This window comes from Typopeltis vanoorti, chromosome 25 (genome assembly GCF_054136105.1).
Source record: "Typopeltis vanoorti isolate ZY-2024b chromosome 25, IOZ_Tvanoo_1.0, whole genome shotgun sequence".
Lineage (NCBI taxonomy): Eukaryota > Metazoa > Arthropoda > Arachnida > Uropygi > Thelyphonidae > Typopeltis > Typopeltis vanoorti.
In genome coordinates, this window is record NC_143573.1 from 29,334,308 (window position 1) to 29,357,172 (window position 22,865).

At 35.8% G+C, this 22,865-nt stretch overlaps 1 protein-coding gene across 1 annotated transcript in view; it reads right to left on the reverse strand.

The window, feature by feature from the left end:
* Sulf1 (Extracellular sulfatase Sulf1) overlaps window positions 1–22,865 on the reverse strand; it is a 223,635-nt gene that overhangs the window by 97,836 nt on the left and 102,934 nt on the right. Inside the window, exons 8-10 of the mRNA XM_090414246.1 lie at window positions 20,914–21,089; window positions 16,117–16,245; window positions 10,108–10,179 (exon numbers count right to left, since the gene is read on the reverse strand). Coding sequence (XP_090270372.1) covers window positions 10,108–10,179; window positions 16,117–16,245; window positions 20,914–21,089 — 377 coding nt within the window. The remainder of the gene's footprint in view (window positions 1–10,107; window positions 10,180–16,116; window positions 16,246–20,913; window positions 21,090–22,865) is intronic.

Here is a 22,865-nt window from a genome sequence, read left to right on the forward strand (position 1 = left end):
TAGACATGTGAATGAGAGTTCATTTGAGGCAGTCTGGTGCGAAATAGTGACCAACGCAACCAAATATACAGTTGGATGCTGCTATAGGCCAGGGAGTACGGGGGGGGATATTGAATTCATGCATCAGCAACTTAGTGCAATGAGTGAAGGCTTAGTGATTATTATGGGGGATTTTAATTATGGTGATATCAATTGGAAGGAGGAAATATCACGTAGCAAAAAGGAAATGGAGTTCATACATCTGCTACGAGATAATTACTTGAAACAGCACGTAACTGAAGGGACACGTGGTGTGAGAGTGTTGGACCTGGTTATTGGTTCAGAGGTTATATGCATAAGTAAGGTGACCTCGTTACCTCCAGTTGGTGAAAGCGATCATGTGGTATTGACTTGGGAGGTTGCAAAATCTGTGGATTTTTCTATTAAGAAGGGGTATGTACGAAACTACAGGTTAGGCAATTATAACAAGCTTCGGAGTGAGCTTGCAGCCATCCCATGGCAGAACATATTGCAAGGGAAAGATGTTAGCAGTGCTTGGGATAAAATCAGCAGGTATCTGAGGAAAGCAATATCAGATTGTGTTCCCATGGTCAGGAGGTCAAACAAGGCAGGCATTAGATGGATGAGCAGTAGTATCAAGCTTGAACTACAAAAAAAGAAAATGTTATGGAGAATTTACAAGGAGAAGGGCGATCAGGACACCCATGAGCAGTACAAGGCTCAAGCTAGGAAGGTTACCAGCATAGTAAGAAAAGCTAAATCAGATTATGAGAAGACCTTAGCCAAAGAGATCAAGGGTAATCCCAAAGAGTTCTTCCGCTATGTGGCAAGTAAGAGAAAGAATGACTTCGGAAGGATAACCTTAGTGGGTGCTGATGGTATTGAGGTGACAAAATCAGATGTAATAGTCGAGTTACTGAGTGATCACTTCTCAAAAGTCTATCACCCAAGTGAGGATATCTCTATACCTATAGCAATACCTAATGTGAGAATTGAAGCTAAAGAATCAGAGGTATTAAATATATTGCGAAACTTAAATGCAAACACTGCGGTAGGCTTAGATGGAATATCAGCTCGGGTGTTGCGTGAATGTGCAAATGAATTGTCAACCCCTCTTACCTGGATATTTAATTTAAGTTTGAACTCTGGTATGGTCCCTAGGGAGTGGAAGTTAGGCAAAGTGGTTCCTTTGCATAAGGGTGGCTCTAAAACTGCAGTATTGAATTACAGACCAATCACCATCTCAGGAGTAGTGGTAAAAGTATTGGAAAAGTTGGTTAAAGACAAAATTCAAGAATGGGTGGATCAGGATATGATACTCTATAGAGGCCAACATGGTTTTGTTAAAGGTAGATCCTGCCTTAGCAATCTATTAACTATCCATAATAGAATAACATCAGAGTTGGACAAAGGAACTGGCTACACAGTGGTACTTCTAGATTTTGCTAAGGCTTTTGACAGGATACCCCATAGAACACTGTTACGCAAATTGGAGCAGATGGGAATGGATATTAAATTGGTGATATGGATAGGAGAATGGCTCAGGGAGAGATACCATAAGGTGGTGTATGGAGGAGCCGAGTCCAGAATGAGGCAGGTGACCAGTGGTGTGCCTCAGGGCTCTGTGCTTGGGCCAATGTTGTTTAATTTGTATATAAATGATATAGGAAACGGCTTAAAGGGAGATATTCAGTTGTTTGCTGATGATGCAAAGTTGTGTAGTGCAATAAAAAATCAAGCTGATGTTCAAAGTTTGCAGGAGGATTTAAATAAGCTGGTAAAATGGGCAAAAGAAAATGGATGTCAGTTCAATGTGGAAAAGTGTAAAGTCCTGCATTTTGGGATTAAAAGATTACCAGCTGTGTACTACATAGATGGAAAGGTACTCCAAGCGATTGATGAGGCTAGGGACTTAGGGGTATTGGTAGATAAGGAGATGAAGTTCAGAGGACACATTGCTAAGGTGTCCAAGATTGCACATAGGATTACTTGGTTGTTGAGGAACACACTGACATCCAGAGATAAAGAGGTTATTATTCCCCTTTATAAAGCATTGATACTTCCACATTTGGATTACTGTGCTCAGGTCTGGTCACCTGGATTCCTTGGAGATGAGGAGGCTGTGGAGAGGGTTCAGAGAAGAGTGACCAAGTTGGTGAGTGATATAAAAAATGCTCCCTACATTGATAGATTGAGAGCTTGTGGATTGCAGAGATTGGTTGATAGGCGAAGAAGAGGGGATATGATAGAAACATTCAAATTACTAAAAGGTTTTTATAGGATTGATGCAGGGGAAATGTTTCGGCTGTGTGATAGTGATGGAAGAACAAGAGGTCATCTCTGGAAATTAAAGAAGAGTGTGGTTAACAAAGGTGTCAGAACAAGGTTTTTTGCCTGGAGGGTGGTGAATGAGTGGAATTCATTGCCTGACTTTGTTGTGAGCTCTTCATCTGTAAATGAATTCAAGAAGAGATATGACAGATATTGTTTTGCTAGTTTGGGTCTCCCGCGATGAGTCTACTGACTCCATGGAGATACCCGTAATAATAATAATAATAATAATATATTTCCATTAATTTTAACTCCCTCAATCTAAATGAAAGTTTCTAAATTTATCAATTAGCTTAGCCACATTCACACCAAATACTGCTATTAATATTCACACTTGAATTATATTAGTAATTCAATGATAAAATCCTTTCAGTACTGCTTCATCAACTTGCTACAAAGGAGCACTTTTCTATGTCTTGTTATGCCACAACCAATAAAATTTGAGAAGACTATGCATCTCTCTTTAAATACTGCAATCAAGATATTTCTGTGATTTGCTATCAGTGATGATACTTAACTAAAAATTTGCTATTTCATATTCTGTGTATCACTAAATTTCTCTTACCACTGAAATTGAAATCAAGCTGATATAATGGTTATTTCTATTGACCAGATGGCAATAATCAAATTGCTCAAGAGAGAAAGTAGAATTCTCGCTACTGAAATTCTCTTTAAATTCTTACTACTGATATTCTCTTAAATTTCTTGCTACAGAGAAAGCTTAGAAATGGAAGATACAGTACTGCAAAAGTAACCAGAGTGGATAAAGGTGACATGAAAGCTGAATATAAAAATATTCTAAATGTTTGTAGTAGTTATTTTTGAAAGAATGTTAAATGACACAAGAGGTAAAGAAACAATGGTAGAAAATATTCAAGAAGAATATTTTCTACCATTCAAGAGGAATATAAGCAATCAGGAGTACATATCAATAATGGAGGTAGGGAAAAAAAAAAGCCATAAAAAATCCTGAAATGGAGTAGATGTTATTTGAACAGAGATGCTAAATATGGAGATAAAAAAGATTTACTGTGGATGCATTGCATATAAATTTTGATATTTAACTTTTAAAAAAAATTATTTTACACTAAATAAATTTGAGCATATCTTAAGATATAATTAGATGTATTATCCCCTTCCTTCCTGTTTACAGGAAGTAATTATGATTATCACCCAAGACCCCATGGAGTCAAAGACCCATCTAGGAGGTCCTATTATCATACATACAGCTCATCATACAGTAAATGCTGTCTAATACACCATTATTTTTAAATTCTTGTAATAATAAAATTCACTTGTCTTCAATTCAGTAAGAATGGCAAAAATGTTAATATGTTAATAAAATCACCATTATAAGATTTCAAGTTTGTTCAAACAATTACTGTAACTTAAAATTATTTTATTAACAGGGCTTGAAAAATTTTGTGCTGGCTCACCAGTCAGGCAAATATCTCACTTATCAGATGTTAGCCTGGATGCACTCACGTGTTTATTGCTGGATCTAGTCAATTTATAAGCTTTTGCTAATACTATGACTAATTTAAATCCTGTATAACTACAAGTCCAGAAACAAATACAGTCAGTAGCGCACTCAGGATTTAATCTGGGGGGGGGGGGGCAAGTTGAGTACATGATTTGACAATACCCACTACACATCACATACGACCTATGACTGAGCATCTACAATGATCATTAATTCATAAGTAGTATAGAAATAGAAGACACAACACAACATAAATAAAAAGAATGACTTAATTAGGAAAAGATTTTTGGAAAATTTTCTAGTGTTTTTTTTTTTTTTTTTTTTTTAATTTTTACTTGGGGGGGGGGTGCCAGGCCCCTTGGTTCCCCCTCTGGATGCACCACTGAATATGGTAATTACTTATGTATTAGTGTGCTTATTAGTTTGTGAAGAAAAAAAATTCATGCATTATATGTGATACAAAACTTTTAATTTAGTTTATTTTTCTTTATTAATACTATCTTTTGCTACATGTCTGCTCCAAACATTTATGTCTTGAATTGTTGGATGGCATAGTGAGTGATGTCATATGACAAGGCAACAACTCAGAAACAATCAAAAAACATTCAGATTAGAATCAATATAATAAAATATTTTGGGAAAAGAAATATCCAATTAATGATCAATTTCTGTACATTCTATCACTGGGTAAGAAGCTAAATTGTGGCTGTGCATCTATTTTAAGTTGCTATGTCATGATTAACTGGTTACCTTGCAGCATGGCTGAGTGCTGTATAAGATAAAATGACGTGTATATATGTCCTAATCCTTGCACTGGTCATATTCTATTACAACAAAATCAGCAATAATTAGCAGAACAGGTATTTGTAATGGTCAGCATTCCCCAATATGTGATAGGCAAGGTAAAAACATTTATATAAGATGTGAAACAACATCAGCATTACATAGTGACAATTAAATTAAATTAAAAACAAAAACTTCTGATTTTTTTTTTTTTTTAATTGTCAACTAAAAACTCACTCAGTGCAGATGAATGCATTTTTCAAGCCCTGGTTATGAACTATTACTGAACTTCAATGTTTCATAACAGCAATGGAATCACTGCCTGGAGTTGACAGTTTCAAATGAAATTTTAAGAACTGCCCTAATTTCACTACAGCAAATATCAAAACTTGTCATTGCTTTACTTTAATAGACTGAAAACAGTACAATAAAAATACATTTCTTACCTCAGAATTTATTTTAAGTTGTTTATACCATCCATACAAGAAGAATGGCACTAACTGACAATTTGAAGCAAGTGCATGCAAGTTGGTCTATCAGTAAATCTAAAAGAAGGCCTCTCAGTGTGGTTTTAAAACTATAAAACAATCTGACAAAAGTTGCTTTCTTTAGCAACTGGACTGCTGACATATTAAGGTGGACTAGCACTCAAAAGAGCAATCTGATGGGACTTATAAGTCAGATGTTACAGATGGTTTGCTATACTGAATTTCTTTTTTAGCACAACATTGAATGTATGGAACTTTCCAGTAGTTTGTTATAAAGAGAGCTGGTTATTTTGAACTGAAGATAGAACAGCCAACTTACAAGACAGACAATTCCAATCCCATCTTATTTATCCCATCTTATTCCAATCCCATGTGTTACAACTTATTTAAGTTGTAACACATGGATGTCAGATCTGCTAATTACTGATTTTCGATCAATTTTTTCAATCAGGGAACTGCCATTTTTTGCAAATTAAAGCCAGTTCCCTGATTGAAAGAATTGATGGAAAAGATGTTGGCAGTGCATTGGAGTAAGTTATGTGACACTCTTGCAAAAAATGGCAGTATAGGCCTTGACAACCACTCTTGGTACTTTATTATAAAAAAGCAAATATTATCATAAGCAGATAATATTATCATCTATCTAATTTTGTATGCAATCTCTCACTGAATTCTCTAAAATCTTAACAGAAAAAATATTGGTCTATAGTTTCATGATACTCTCATTCTACTACCTTCTGCACTAACCCAGCAGACAGACTTTCATTGAACATCCAGGTCAATGGAGATATCAGTTCCTTAGCATTCTCTTAAAATGCATGATGAAATCCCATCCAGTCCAACTGTTTTTGTTCATTGGATGGGATTGAAATACATTCTTGGCAAGCACTTCTAAACCTTCAATCCAATCGCCGCCCTGGTTGGCCGAGTGGTTAGCTTATCCACTCTCCAGCCAAAAGAGTGCAGGTTCGAATCCCCCATAGATGGCGTTGGTGTAGTTGTGGGTCAGTTAGTGGATTGAGTGGCAGAGACAGAGTTGTAGAGAAGGTGCCCTCCCTCAATGAGCCTTTGGACTCCCTGGAGGTGTTATGTAAGAATAATAAAACCTGCTTTTCCAGGATGAAATATTCTCCCAGATGATCATTAAATAGCTCAATTATGTTATTTGCATTGGTTATTGACATTCATTTGCTCCACAAGCATCTTTCTTCCTGATGGCCACATAATGAAGTAATCGCAGAATGTTCCTAGTGCTAGTTTCTTCTCCTATTCCATTTTTGTCTTTCTTACAATACTAGTCACTTTCCTGGCTCCAGTCATATATTCCTCATGCAACTACTGTCCACCTCTATACTTTTTTTCATCTTTTTTTTTTTTTTTTTTTTATCTGTAGTTCCTGTTTGATCCACTTTATATTGCATCATGTTATTTTTTCACTTGAGGAAAAGAATTTTCTATTGCTGTTGAGAAATATTTCTCAACTAACTCCAGTGCACTGCTGATATCTTTTCCTTCAATTCTTTTAATCAGGGAACTGCTCCTAGCTAATTTCCTAGATCATTATAGTTACCTGCCTTAAAATTCCTTTCTCTTTGATACTTATTATTGCGCCCACCACAGAGCAGCAGACTCATCGTGGGAGGTTCATTCAACTGACAACATATTTATCATACCGAATCTTAAAATCCTTAACACTCCATGCATTAACAATATATTCTGGTAATGCATTGCATTCACTGATAATTCTCCAAGTAAAAAATCTATTCCTCACACTCCTCTTCACCACACAATTACATAACTTCCACGGATGACTTCTGGTTCCCCCCCCCCTCACCCTATACTCTTTTTATAATCGTATTTATTATAACTAAATAATTTTTTTCCCTTTTACATTAGCAGCATGACTTTGATAGTTAATAATAGTAAATGGTGGTATATATTAATTTGTAATCTGTTTTTTTTGTTTATTAAACACTACAAGTTAAACTTGCCAAGAAACTATATTGGGGTTGGCAAATAATTTCATTTGGTTTTTCAGAGTGGAATGAAACATATTTTATTTAATATATCTAATACATACTAGTCAGTTATATATTGACCCTCTTTATCAATGACCTCTTGCCATCTGTCCACCAACTTCATTATGCTGCGTTCATGAAACTCATGAGGTTTACTGGAGAAAAACTGATCCAGGTGTCTTTTGACAGCCTCCTCATTAGCAAAGGTTTTCCCATTCAGAGAATCCTGCAATGATCAGAATAAGTGGTAATCGGAAGGTGCCAGGTCTGGTGAATACGGAGGATGTGGCAAAACATCCCAGCCAAGACGTAACAACCTAGAGTAAATACTCTAGGTTGTTAACGATGTGTGGGGTCTTGTGTTGTCGTGGTGAAAGACAACTCCTTTCCGATTTGCCAATTCAGGATGTTTTGTGCTAATTACATGGGCCAGTGTCCTTAACTGTGAGCAATAGACAGTTGAATCAATCATTCTGCCTGATGGTAACACCTCATAGTGGACACCTTTATAATCCCACCACACAGACAGCATGATCTTTGGGCGCAATCCTGCATTCGAGGTTGTTTGCAGCGGTTCACTCTTATGCTCCCATGATCTTTTACATATCACGTTATTGTACGCAACCCATTTTTCATCTCCAAGCGATGTTGCAGCAAATCACAGATGGATATGTGAGCAGTCATATTGGCCTCAGTCAATTCATGCGGCACCCAAACATTAAGTTTTGAAACATATCCCAGCTTGTGCAAATAGTTTCAACACTTGTATGGGATATGTTCAGTACTGCAGCAATCTCCTGCACTGTTTGTGACGTATTACTGTCGACGATATCCTTCATAACACGCTAATCAACCTCTGTCAGGCGACCGGCGTGAGACGCATCACTGACTTTGAAATCTTCAGAACAGAATTTGGCAAGCCACTTTTGGCATACGTGTTCTGTTAAGGCACCATCCCCATATATGCTGCATATGGGGGGAATGGTGCCTTAACAGAACATGTATGCCAAAAGTGGTTTATGGGCCTCCGCAGCTCATTTGCCTTTTTTTGAATTAAAAAAAAAAAAATATGCCGGTAATGTACATTATTTCTTCCATTTCTAATGTTACACACACGCAACTGAAGTAGGCCGAATGAAAATTCGCTGAAAGGTTATGTGAAATGTCACCTTTCAACTGCGCAGCAGCACAACAATAGCGACAGGTGGAGCAGCGTAAACTTGTACTAATGCATAAACTGAACAAACTTATTTGCCAGCCCAATATTTTTTAATTCATTATCCAAGTTGTAAGCAAATAAAGTTTGCATGAAGTATCTTAATGACTGGGCTACTTGTGTATAGAAGCTAATGACTTCATTAATGTGATATGGGTGCAGGTACCTCTCCAAAAATTCTGAGTGATCTACATGATCACTAAATCTTATTGAGTGATCCAAAAGGATTGTTACTAAAACTATCACTCTTGACCTGAATTATTCCAGAGCAGAAAACTCAGGAGTGGCTCCACCCAGCAACACACAAACACCTATCACCAAGGCCAAATCACTCTACTCCCATTGTATAAGTAAAGGGTTTTCTCAAAAAACTATGCAATCCTTCATTCACTCTTGGAAATGCCTTAAGGAGTAACTTAAAGGATCTCTAACTCTTTGTACTCCATTTAACTCTGCAGTGGTTCTGCAAGACAAAACCTGCAAAAGCCTCAGCTCCACCCAATAGTAGGCAAAAACCCACCAAACCAAGCGACCTCCACAAGTACCAGCAAATACAGTACAACAGTGGCTGCACTCAGTAACAGGGAAAAGCTTGCTCTGAGCCTTTCTACTCCCCAGGAAGCAGGCAAACCCAAAGACAAGCATTATTAAATCTCATCAATGGGAGCCAGACAGACAGACACCAAAGTTGAATTAATGCAGAAGTCTTATATTTGCCATATACAAGTAATGAAGAAGGAAAAAAAAAAGCATATCACCTTATTATTAAAATACTTGGATTAGAGATAGTGGTAGAAAGTTTTTTCACTCGGTTATATATTAAACTTGTCAAGAAATTATACTCTTGTATAATCCTTTATCCAAGTGTAAGCAAAAAAAGGTTTGTGTGAAGTATATTCACAACTAGACTACTTCTATATAGAAGCTAATAACTTCACTTGCTTGCTTACACTTAGATAAAGGACTAAACAAGAACTAGTTCCTTCTGACAATTCTATATTTATTTCAAACTCTCTGTAATGTATCTGTTTTGTTTGGAAGCCTGTAATAATTTTCAGATAATCCAAACTCTAAAATACATTACAAAAGAGTGCATTATAAATGGTGAGAGAGAGAAATATATTGGTTACCAAACATGATTTAATTAATAATTACTGCTAAACCTCTCTAAATTAACAGAGAAGTTTGAAAACGGCTTCAGATTTTCTCAAATGAATTTTAAAATATGCACTTTTATTTCAAAAACAATGTGCATTTTTTTTAAGTGCAGAAAACTAGATGAAAAAAAAAAGTTGAGTAGATACATAAAAAAATAGTTTGCTACATATCTACCTACATATTATAATACAATGCAGCATATGAAACAAATATGAATTTTCATATTAGTTCAGACTTAGTCATCATATATATTACAGCTGAAAAATAAAATTTAAAAACATTTCAGATTGAGTATATCATTTCCTAATTTTTAGGAAATGGTAGCTGCTAGCTGCAATATATATATTGTTTCCAATAAGTACCGCAATCTTAAAAACTGCTCACTAATGTCAAATTCACCACTTTTTCTATGTTGTTCCACCAACTTCATCCCACTGTAGTAGACGGTATCTTTTTTTTGTTTGTTTCTGTTTGCTCAGTTGCATTTAATACAGATTACTGCAAAATTTTACTCATAATGAATAATGCAACTTTGCAGATCTATGGACTACCTTATAGAGATATACTTTTAGAAGAATGAACATTGTTGTTAATATTAGATTGTCCAAAACATCTGCGCGCCACACTTGCCCTCTTTCTATCAGGAAACTGTGTCTCCAAGCTTTCTTGCGTCGCACTTCTCCACGGGTACGGCCTGTTGAACTGCAATAAAATTAAGTTCGTATTATTTAAGGATGACTTTTAGAGATGCATATTATGTATGAAATTTTTTCTAATTGTGATAGGGAAGGGGAAAAAAATCATTTAAAGGAATAATTTCAATCCAAAAGTATGAAAACAGTAAATTAGAAACAATAGCAATAATTTTGAAAGTAAATATTGAGAACTGAATGTAATTTCATAATAGGAAGAAATTGAAATTTGTACTATAAAGGTAACTGACAAAATTAAAAATAATTACTAATAAAGTATAACAGTAATACCTCCTATCATTTCAAAATATTCTATATGAGATTGGTTATTTATTATGACTTATTTTCTCTCTAGAACTGAGCTATGTTTGTTCTTTAGAGAAAGATCACACTGGGGGTAACAAATATCATCTAGCATATTAGAGCTAATTATTTCTGCTATTAAACCACACACACACACACAAAGAAGTCGGCAGTAAGATACAGCAACCCATGAATCAGTAGCCAGTGCAACAGCAAATGCAGGCTTTCCATTGTTCACACGTTTCCAAATATTTTTCACTAGAAATGTTAACTGTTATTACTTTCCTTCTAGTTTAATTTATTCGTGCTATTTCATGATGAAGTGAAACAAAAGTTTTTCATGAAACTAGTTCATTAAAACAGTTTCTAATTCATCATAGGAGAAAAAAAAAAAGTAACAACACAGAAAATGTTATTTTTTACCTTTCCCTGAATGATAAGTACAATACAGTTACATTTTATTGGCATTTGAACTATGCAAATTTTGTGTAATTCAAATTAAAGTGAGACTGAGAATTATACAAAATAGTTCTGTCATATAGAAGAAGGTCTATCTATCACAATGGAAAAACTCTGGAGAGAATGCAGAGTTGATTCAAAGTGGTAGTATCAGGACTCCAAAATCAACTATGCAGATGGAATGTATCTCAGCTTCAGTTATACCAAAACTCAGTTCAGTTTTAGTTCATGCAAGAAAAATCACACTTTGCCTCACCTTTTACCTCTGGCCTTTCCACTTTTCTACTTAAAACTTTCATCTGTACAATTTCTATCACTGTATAAATCCCAACTCTGCCAACCTTAGAATATTATTATTCAGGCCTCCATGGAGTCAAGAGACTCATTGTGGGAGGTCCTTCCTAGAAAACACATACCACTCTTTGAACTCATTGACCATTCTTGCTCTCCCCACTATCAGGGGATGCATTCCATGGTTCAACCACCCTCCACACAAAGAAACCACTCTTCACCCTCTTGCTCACAGCTTCCTTTCATAACTTCCAGGGATGGCCCCTTGTCAACGCTCCTTCCTGTTGTTCCACCAAGCAAAAGAAATCCCCAGTGTCCATCCTGTAATGACCTCTCAACAGCTTAAAAGTCTCAATCATATCACCTCTCCTATCCACCAAACTCTGCAGTCCACATTCCCTCAGCCGATCCTCATAACTAACATTGTACAGTCCTGAAACCATCTTTGTTATCTGTCTTTGTACCTTTCCACAGTTAATTTATCTCCTTCAAATCCTGGGGAACAAATCTGTGAACAATAGCCCAAGTGTGGTCTGATCTTGGAAGTTTATTTATTATTATTTTTTTTCACTTGGTTAGACTATAATAAATTTAGTTTAATCCTTTATCCAAGTGTAAGCAAACAAAGATTGTGCCTGAAAATCCTTTGCTCTGAGTTGCCTGGTGTTGCACTGCCTTACCCCAGTCCTGAAGATATTTTCAGGTGCAAACTTTTTTGCTTACACTTGGATAAATGATTAACCTAAATTTATTATAGTCTAACCAAGTGAAAAATTCCAACATCTTTCTCTAAATCCAGAGTAATTCAATAATAAGGTGGTACACCTGTTGGCAACTCCTATAGGTAAATATGACCACTCCTATTGCTTCTGCCTTAGTATCTCCATGTTTGGGTCTGCCTCTCACTGACGAGACTCCAACAGAGGTTGAAACTGGTCTGGGTAGTGGCCCTTCCCTTAATGCATAGCAGTATACATGTTTGCAAGGAGATGTTCTTTGCATTATGGGAGATACGGAGACAAGGAGTGACGAGAGCTTGATCCACCTTTGTTCAGAGTTGCCTGGCGTTGCACTAACTTACCCCAGTCCTGAAGATATTTTCAGGTGCAAACTTTGTTTGCTTACACTTCGATAAAGGATTAAAATAAATTTATTATTGTGGTCTGATCAGAGTCTTATACAAAGGAATGATAACTCATATCTCTGCAGGCCAGCATCCTTCTCAGTAATGCAGCAATCCTCTGGGTTACCTTCACCACCTTTGCAATATGCTTCCTAAATTTCACTTTGTTCTAGGTGTTTGTTCTATGCTCCCTAAATTTCACTTTTTTATCAACCATCACCCCCAGATCTCGTCTCCTCCAGTACAGCTCCTCCAATTGAGCATGCAGCCTCCCATCAATGTATCCCAAACTTCAAGACTTTACATTTTGCTTCATTAAATCGACATCCCCATTCATTTGCCCATCTGTAGTTTATTCAAATCCTCTTGTAGGGCTGCCACATCTGCGCTATTACTGGTAGCCCTTCCCAGTTTCACATCATCTGCAAACTGAATATCCCTTACAATCCATTGACAATGTCATTGATATAAAGGTTAAACAATACAGGTTCCAGTACCGAGCCCTGTGGAACCCCACTTCTAACCTTTTGCTTCCTTCATATTGCCCCACCATACACAACTCTGATACCTATCAGACAGCCAATCCTGAATCCAGTTGACTAACCCAACATCTAAATGCAATGTGTTGCAACTTAAATATCAGCTCATCATGTGGAACCCTGTCAAATGCCTTTGCAAAATCAAAAAAAAATGGCAGTATATGCCTTTCCCTCATCAACTGCTCTTGTCACTATATTATAAAAGGCAATCATATTACCAGAGCAAGAGTAATTTTTGATTCTCACAGATAACATTACCATCATCTGCCTTTGCAAAATCCAAAAAAAAAAAAAATGGCAGCATATGCTTTCCCTAATTGGCCTATAATTAGACACTTCCAGTCTGCTACCGCCCTTATACAATGGCACTATCTTACCTTCCTTCCATTCCTTGGGTACCTTTCCTGCAGCTGACTTTCATTGAAGAGTCAGGTCTACAGAGCTATCAGTTCTTTAGCACATTCTCTCAAAACCTGTGATGAAATACCATCCAGTCCTACAGCTTTACTGACATCCAGAGTACTCAATATTTGGAACACTCTCCCATTGCACCTCTAAACCTTGAACCTGCCCTATACCTATAGTATTAAAACCTCCTCCTTCAGAATGAAATACTCCAATAAAGTGCTCATTGAACAACTCCACTATGTCCTCTGCATCAGTCACTCTATTCTGATTTTTATCCTGCAATGTCATTCTTCCACAATCATTTCTCCTCCTACTGGACAACATAGCTAAAAAATTCCCTAGTTTATATATATATAGTTTATATATTTGGGGTTGTGCACCAAGGATCTCCTTAAAAATGCTTGATGATAACCAGAAGAATGTGATCTAGTTAGCTGATGATACCCTCCCCCCATGATTCACTCTCATAGATGTTCTGTTTCTATATTATGTATTTTCTGTATCTTTTTGTATGAGTGCTGGTCTGCTATATTTTGTCAGTATGTGGGACTGATATAAAAACAAGAAGAGGTGATATGATTGATTGATAGGCATATAAATGGTGGGATAAGCTTATATTAAATGTATACCAGGGAGATGGTGGGAAGAAGGGTAGAAGAGACAAAAACAATAATATATCCTATTTCCTATATAAAGTAAACAAGGGGAATCAGTAGGTAAGTAGATAGAATAGTAAGTACAAAAATGCAGAATCGAAGTGTAGTATGCGATTGTAATGCACAATGGCAAAAGATCATGTTTTCTGAAATGTTTGATTTTTCTTTTCAAAATGTGGACTGATCAGAAAATAGGCGAGAGGAGGGATGAAAGGCTCTGATAAACATTTGATAAAGGTTCTGATGAATACCAGCCAAAAACATTGCAAAGATTCTGGGGATATCCAGGGAATGAATTGAGATCATTATCCACTAATATCTGGACATGCAGAAGCTTTCAGCAAAGTAGGTCCCCTAATGTTTGAATGCTGATCAAAAGAGAGAGAACATGTGGTGTCATCTCAAGGGATTTTGGGTCATTTTGAGAAATCAGATGCAAATGTTTTGGCTCGCATTGTAATTGTTGATGAAACATGGCTTCATCACTATAACTCAGAGATCAAACAACAGTCAATGGAGTAGAGATAAAGATTCTTTTGGCTAAACAAGTTCCGAACCCAAAAGTCAGCAGGGAAGGTTCTTGCCATTGTCTTTTGGGATATGGATGGTGTAATCCTTACCCAAGTACTCCAAAAAAGGTGAAACTGTTATAGCAGAAGTTTATTCAACAGCTCTGAAGGAATCAAAGGAGGCACTGAAGGAAAAATGCTAATGGAAAGTGAGTACAGGTGTGTTGCTTTTGCAGGACAATGCACCTGCTCACAAAACCCAGACAATACACAACTTGGGCTTTTAATGTCTACCTCACCCACCCTATTTGCCAGACCTGGTCCCATCTATTTCATATTCTCAAATTTAAAGAAACACTTGAGAGGAATGAAATTTACCACAAAGTCATATCTGCAACTAAGGACTGGTTTGTCCAACAAACCAAACATTTTTTTCTCAGAGGATTGTAAATGATGCAGCAGTGTTGTAACAAGTGTATAACACTTAGTGGGAAATATGTAGAATAATGCACAATCAATTCCTTCATGGTAATTATCACCATGAAGGGATAATTTTTCAGCACACCCTCGTATACACCAGTGACAGCTTGTACATAAGCACTGTGACACTGCAGCACCCCCCAAGGAAAAAACAAAAAAATTAAATTTTGTTTATAAATAATAACAATGCTTACAGCATTATATAAATGCAATACAACATGTTAAAGGTTACAGTTTATGTTTCAACATCGATTCAATAGTTAATAATTAGAATTGTTCGATTAATGCTTTAGATTATAAAAGCAATGCACTGCAATCTAATGCAGCTGAAAGTTTATTTTTAACTTGGTTAGACTATAATAAATTTAGTTAAATCCTTTATCCAAGTGTGAGCAAACAAAGTTTGTGCCTAAACATATCTTCAGAACTGGGGTAAGGTAGTACAACATCGGGCAACTCTTAGCAAAGGTGTTGTACTACCTTACTCCAGTCCTGAAGATATTTTCAGGTGCAAACTTTGTTTGCTCACACTTGGATAAAGGATTAAACTAAATTTATTATGATCTACACAGTGTCAGAATTATCATGTTCAGTCAGTTGCAGCTAGACTCACTAATATTCATTCACACTTATCACTGCACGTAACAAGTGAATCTGACACTGCTCAATGAGCAGACACTACAGATAAATTGCATGCTTGTGCACATTATTTCTGTGAGATACGAACTTTTATTATTGTTGTGTGTTCATGGTGAGGGTGAAATATTTTTGGTAAATGTTATTTTATTTATGGATTTTATTTTCAAATAATATTTTTAATAAAACAAATTTTTTAATACGTAAATTTACTTATTAATAAATTGGTTACTGATTAGGAAAAAATGAATTATTTTTCTTAATTTGTATATGCAGCACCCCCCACTTAAAATTTTCACTGGCCGCCATTGGTACATACAAACCTAATATATAGTCGTAGTTTTAGCATAATCTAAACAACCAACTAACCAATGCTTCTACAAATGGCTTTTTACTGCTATACCCTACATCTGGTGATGATGATAATGATAAATTTCTATCACACTGCTTTGTTAAAAAGTTATACTGAGTGCTATTAGTGGCATTATTAGTAGACTATTAATGCATCATGAATAAAATAATTTTTAATGTTAGTCTACATACCTCATCCAATGATAAGCATCATTGAGAATTGAAAGTATAGATTTTCCATCTATATGCTCTGGAATTTCCACTTGAGCAATATCCAAAAATGTTGGTGCAAGATCCAGATTTAAAACAATGTCCCTAATACTGAAGTAAAAAGATTTTACATGATATCATTCACGTTGTTTAACAAGACAAAAATAGAAGTACACTTAAACTACAATATAATAGCAATAAAAGGCATTAAAAAAGACGTGAATCTTGCCAATGAATGGCTGTAAACTTATCATACATTAATCATGTGAACAGATGAAGAACTAGACTGTCTGGATATCTGGTGCTTAAGAGGCCAAACATGGAACTTTTTTCCCCAAACCACTTGTCTCTAATGAGCCTAGAAGTGGTCTCACATTAGGTGGGTGAGGTGATCACCTACTATCTATTACAATTTGATTTTTAACAATTTAGTTATAACATGACACTTGCAATGCCCTGAATTGATGACAGACCACATGAGCAGTCAAACATAAGACAGCTGTCTTTAAAATTCCTTAATCCTCTAAAATTGCAAAACTAATCCCCATTTTTCTTAAAATGTTTGGGCTGTAAAGGATAAAATACAAATGTAATTCTATTGAGTTTCTTAGAATTTTTGGTATAGCTATTGTATTTTTTTTTTATTTATTTATTTATTTTTTAAGTGACACACATTGCAATAGTCTATAATACAACTGCATGCATTCTTACATTTCAGTTTTGTTAGAAATTATAATTTAGAAGTTATAATTTTGTAATATGTAAGAAACAAATTTTACTTGGTTTTCATTACATAAAATCTTTATGCAATCATGCTATGTAAATTTGATTTGAACTATGTAAATGAAACAGTTTAATTTACATTATACTAAAACAGAATTTCCTTTGGTGGGTCATGATGGTAGGAAAGCTGGGAACCACTGTTCTATAATGTTATAAATTCCTTTTGTAATTTACGTTTTTTTTATCATGTCCCCATAAGCTAAACTTCACATAATTAATCTATCCTCACAGAAAGCATTCCACAGACCTTACATTATCACAATCACTTGTAGATCTTCTCTACCACTTCAACATTCAGGACAGTCTTTGAACTGTTCTGCCCACTTCTGTTATGTGCCCACCAAATTTAAACTTCCTATCTTCAATTTCCTGCAATCCCGTTCCATCAATTTAATACACAACTTTAAATCTTTTCATCTCAAAGCACAAATCCATACATTTTTCCACATTAAAGTAGCAATTATTATCTTTTGTCCACACTCTTAATCTATTTAAATCATCCTCTAAGAACTCTACATCACTTTTATGAACTATTGCCCTTCTCAGTTGTCCATCATTGGTGAACAGTATATCTTCTCTCTCCTCAAATTATTCCCTATATCAATGTTCAATTATATATAACTTTCTAATGTCCATCTGTCCTGTCTATCAATCATCTTATCCATGTCACTAGTTTCATATCGGTTCTCATTTGTCCAATTTACAATATACTTTCATGCAGTAGCCTATCAAATGCCTTTGCAAAGTCCAACAGCATCGAGATGTAGGTATTTCCATTATCCAATTCAACTGTCCCTTTATTACAAAAATTTTGTATATAGTCTCATATACAAAATCATTGTCTCCCAAAGAGTATCATATTCCAATCTACCTTGTGAATTCTGTCCTTAACCAGCACTGTTGAGATACTGAACTGTCTATAATTTACTATCTCTGTGCCTCCAGTTATAATTGCAGCCATCTTTTATATGTACAGAAAGTTCTGTACATATAATCTATGTCTGAGAAAGATCCTTAAGCTCCTTACATCAGCGACAAGAATTGAATGTAGGCATATGGTTGTGGAGCACGTAACCACTCGGACCTTGTGGTTATATCAGTTGCTTTAATATCATGTTGTTCTAGGTGTTTATCAGAACTTACCAGACCTTCCTCTTATATTTTTTCTTTCATTTCTAATAATCTACATGCTATTCAGAGACAGACAGACAGAGAGAGAGAGACTGCAATAATGCTTATGTGATGCTTAGAATGAACTGATACCTTAGTAAGTTATTCAATAATCATACCAAATCTTAAAAAGACTAAATTACAATATATTACAATAATAAGTAAACATCTAGAACAAATGATATTAAAGCAACTAATATAACCACAAGAAAGAACACTAAAGGATAAGAACATAAGAAAAAAAGTAACCTTCATAACTCTGCTACTAGTATGTTCTTGTGGTTATATCTTCTTTAGCACCACAGCCACATGTAGGGCCTTGGCCTCCTATTTTTGGGTTTCATAACTCCCTACGAGGTGACCCTTATGCTCAACCATGTGTAATTTTCTACAAAGAATTGTGTTCTTAAGACCGGTTTGCCCTGATACCTTAGTAAGATATTCAATAATCATACCGGATCTTAAAAGACTAAATTACAATAATAAGACTAAATTGCATGTACACACATGGAAATAGATTACTAACTCTATTAATTAATAGATTTTGCCAAATATTTTAAACCTGAGATTTACAGATCATCTTCAATGGCAGGAAGGCTAGTAGTACAAAGTAGAACATCAATGGATTATTTAAAGTGCATGCTGCATGATGGTATAAAAGAACAACATAATATGAAATAATAAATATATATCAGGAAAAAAAAAAACGCTACTAATGTCTAATAAGACTTTCCTGAATTTTTGATAAGGAGAAGCAATTCCAATTTAGGATGATGGATGTGCACTCCTTAAATAAATGCTCAAACCTGAAGCAGCATCGATAGAGTAAGTGTGTTCTAGACTAGAAGATTTTGTGATCAGTATCAATTCTATGTTGCACAAAGTCAGATTTATCAGACTTTTTATTAATGATGTAGGACTGGGTATTGCAGAACATCCAGTTTGCCCAAAGTAGGAAAGATGGCAATCACAGGGAAGTTGTTTTATCCTTAGAAGAGGGAAACGACGAGGAGAATTTGTTGAATGAAAAAAATGTAGGTACTAGGTTATATTTTCTTGACGATTCTTGAAATTGGTTTGGAGATTGAAATATATGGAATTGGGACTCTTTGTACAGTTTCGTGGTAGCTGAAGAGAGAATCACACACATTTTACAATCCATTTTGAGAAGTCATTCAATTGCATAACACGTTAGATGTTTAATTCCTGTTTAAAATCTTGCAAAAACTCTTTACCTTCTTTTTTAAACAGTATTAATTCCTTGCATCATCATATAAAGTTTACTATGGAAATAGAAGAAAACAACCAGTTATCTTTTTTAGACGTTCTCCTCATCCAGTCACCTTCAAATATTCTTACAACTACAGTATACAGGACACCAACGTTCACAGGTCGTTATATTCTTAAAGAATCAGCCCATCATCCTTGTCAAAAAACAGGAATTATAAAATGCCTCATCAGAAGAGCCAAAACTAATTGTTCTACTTTTGATTATCTACAGAAAGAACTTTCTACTATCCAACAACACATGAAACTCAATGGCTTTTCTAAAAAAAGTACTCAACATCTTCTCAATTCTTATAATCCTCCACAAAACAACAAAGTTTCAATACGTCAAGTGCCTATTCCTTATATCTCTGGTATTTCAGAACCTATCGCAAGAATTTTAAAGAAATATGATTTAACAACTACATATTCACCTATCAACAAATTGTCTTTTCATTTTCCTTCTCCTAAAGACAAATGCTCAACTTTATCTCTTCCTGGAGTTTATCAAATTCCTTGCAACTGTGATCTTTCCTATTTGGGCAGACTGGACATTCTTGAAAAAAGAATCCAAGAACATCAATCCTCCATTCTTCACAACAAATCCGAAAAGTCTGGATTGGCTCAACACAGGATTGAAACTGACCACAGCATCTTTTGGTCCAGGACTCGCCTATTACATAGATCCCGTTATAGGTTTTCGAACGTTTGTTCAAGGAAAGCGTGGAGGCCTTACTCCATCGTCCCAACCTGAATCATAATGACTGTATATCTATATCAAAAATCTGGGAAAGTCTAATCAAGATTACTCTCTTTTTTTTTTTCAATCATGTCTCTACTTCAAAATGTTCTGTTTTATACTTAATACTTAGTGATTACATCGCGCGGTGTGTTCTATTTTTAACGATCTATTGTTAGTATTCTAGCTTGTATTTTTTAAAACTGTTCTTGTAATACCACTGAAGATGTCTGCTATATCCAGACCGAAATATTTGGTTAATTAAATGTCTTGGGTTTACATGCATTTATCATTCAGGAACGAGATTGCCATCATCTGAGAAGGCTTGTATGAACAAACAGAACTTTTGCAGGTTATAAAGATTAGTTGATAGATGGAAAAGAGGAGATATGATAGAAACCTATAAGTTACTAAGGGGTATCATAAGATTGAAGAATATATAAGAATAAAGAAAGACAGACACACACACACACACGAGAGAGAGAGGGGTGGGGACAAGGAAACAAGGAGTCACCTTTGGAAATTATGATTGTGGTTAGCAAGGAAGAAGGAAAAATTTTTCTACTTCCCCCATTCCCACACACATACACCACCACTAGAGTGGTGAATGAGTGAAAAACAGGTTGCCAGGGTCAGTTAAGTCTCAAGTGAATTAGTTGCATGAAAAGTATTGTGTGAAAAATGGTTGGTGTGGGCATCCCCATGATGAGACTCATGGAGATTCCATGTATTAATAATACAAAATTCTAGCAGTTTTAAAAAAAATATACTAATTTCATAAACAAATTTATATCAATACTGTTTAAAGCATGGACACTTACCGCACATCTCGAGGAACTCTAGGACCACGTACATAAAATGGGACTCTAATATCAAATTCAAATGGCATTGACTTTCCTTTTACAAGGCCAAATTGTCCAAGATGATAGCCATGATCAGAAGTATAGAAGATATATGTATTATCCAACTCTCCAAGGTTTTGTAATTCATTGTATAGCTGTCATAAAGGGAAGAAAATTTTCTTAATGTACAGATAGTATAACTTGAATTATTTTAATGTTTAAAAGTGTAAGAGTTAATGGAATACAGTAACTGAAATGTAATGATTATATCCTTATATCCAGGAGATGGTTAGTTCTTGAAAAAGTCACATTTGTCATTCATGACAAGACAAAAATCAGTATGGATGTGTCTACAACTAATGCGAGTATTCATTGATATGTTTTTGTAAGTATTCCTGTTGATACAAGATTTATTTCTATACTCCAGGAATGGTATCTTCCTGCAGTGCACTAAGCACTACTTTGAGTTAACAAAGCTTGAACCAAATTGTGTTATATAGGCGTTATATAGTTATATAGGAGTCATTTTTAGGACTATTTCTTCTGGTATAAAACCAGAAACAAAGATGTCAACTAGAAGCTGTTTTTATTTCAACTAGTTTCATGAAATACTTTGTTTCATTTCATCAGGAAATAACATGAATTAACTAAAAACTAGAAAGCAAGTAACAACAGTTATTATTATTATTATTCAGGCCTCCAAGGAGTCAAAAGCCTCATCGAGGGAGGTCCTTCCTAAGACAAAGTCTGTCAAGACTCATCGAGGGGAGGTCCCCCCCCCTGAGAAACACAAAGTCTATCATACCACTCTTTAAACTCACTGACCGTTCTCATTCCCACCACTCGATCAGGCAATGCATTCCACGGCTCAACCACCCTCCACACAAAGAAACCACTCCTTACCCTCTTGCTCACAGTTTCCTTTCGTAACTTCCAGGGATGGCCTCTTGTCATCACTCCTTCCCGCTGTTCAACCAAGCAAAAGAACTCCCCAGTGTCAACCCTGTAACCACCTCTCAACAGTTTAAAAGTCTCAATCATATCACCTCTCCTATCTACCAAACTCTGCAGTCCACATTCTCTCAGTCGATCCTCATAACTATCCTTGTACAGTCCTGAAACCATCATTGTCATCCGTCTTTATATCCTTTCCACAGTTAATTTATCCCCTTCAAATCCTGGGGACCAAATCTGAGAACAATAGTCCAAGTGTGGTCTGATCAGAGACTTATACAGCAGAATGATAACTCTCTTATCTCTGCAGGTCAGTGTCCTTCTCATAATAGCAGCAATCCTCTGTGTTACTTTCACCACCTTTGCAATATGTCCCCTAAACTTCAGGTTTCTATGAATCATCAACCCCAGATCATCAACCCCAGTCTCCCCTACTTCCTCCAGTATAACTCCTCCCATAGAGTATGCAGCATCCCATCGATGTTTCCCAAACCTCAAGACCTTACATTTTGCTGCATTAAAGACACCCCCACTCATTTGCCGATCTATCTAGCTTATTTAAATCCTCTTGCAGGGCTACCACATCTGCACTATTACTAATAATCCTTTCCAGCTTCGCATCATCCGCAAACAACTGAATATCCCCCTGCAATCCACTGCTATGTCATTGATATAAAGGTTAAACAATATAGGTCCTAGTACTGAGCCCTGTGGGACCCCACTTGTAACCCTCTGCCTCCTGGAAACTGCTCCACCATACACAACTCTGATACCTATCAGACAGCCTATCCTGAATCCAGTTGACCAATCCAACATCCAGATCCACGTGGTGCAACTTAAATATCAGCTTATCATGTGGCACCCTGTCAAATGCCTTCGCCAAGTCTAAGAAAATTGCAGTATATGCCTTTCCCTCATCTAATGTTCTTGTAACTTTATTATAAAAGGCTAGCATATTGCTAAAACAAGAGCATCCT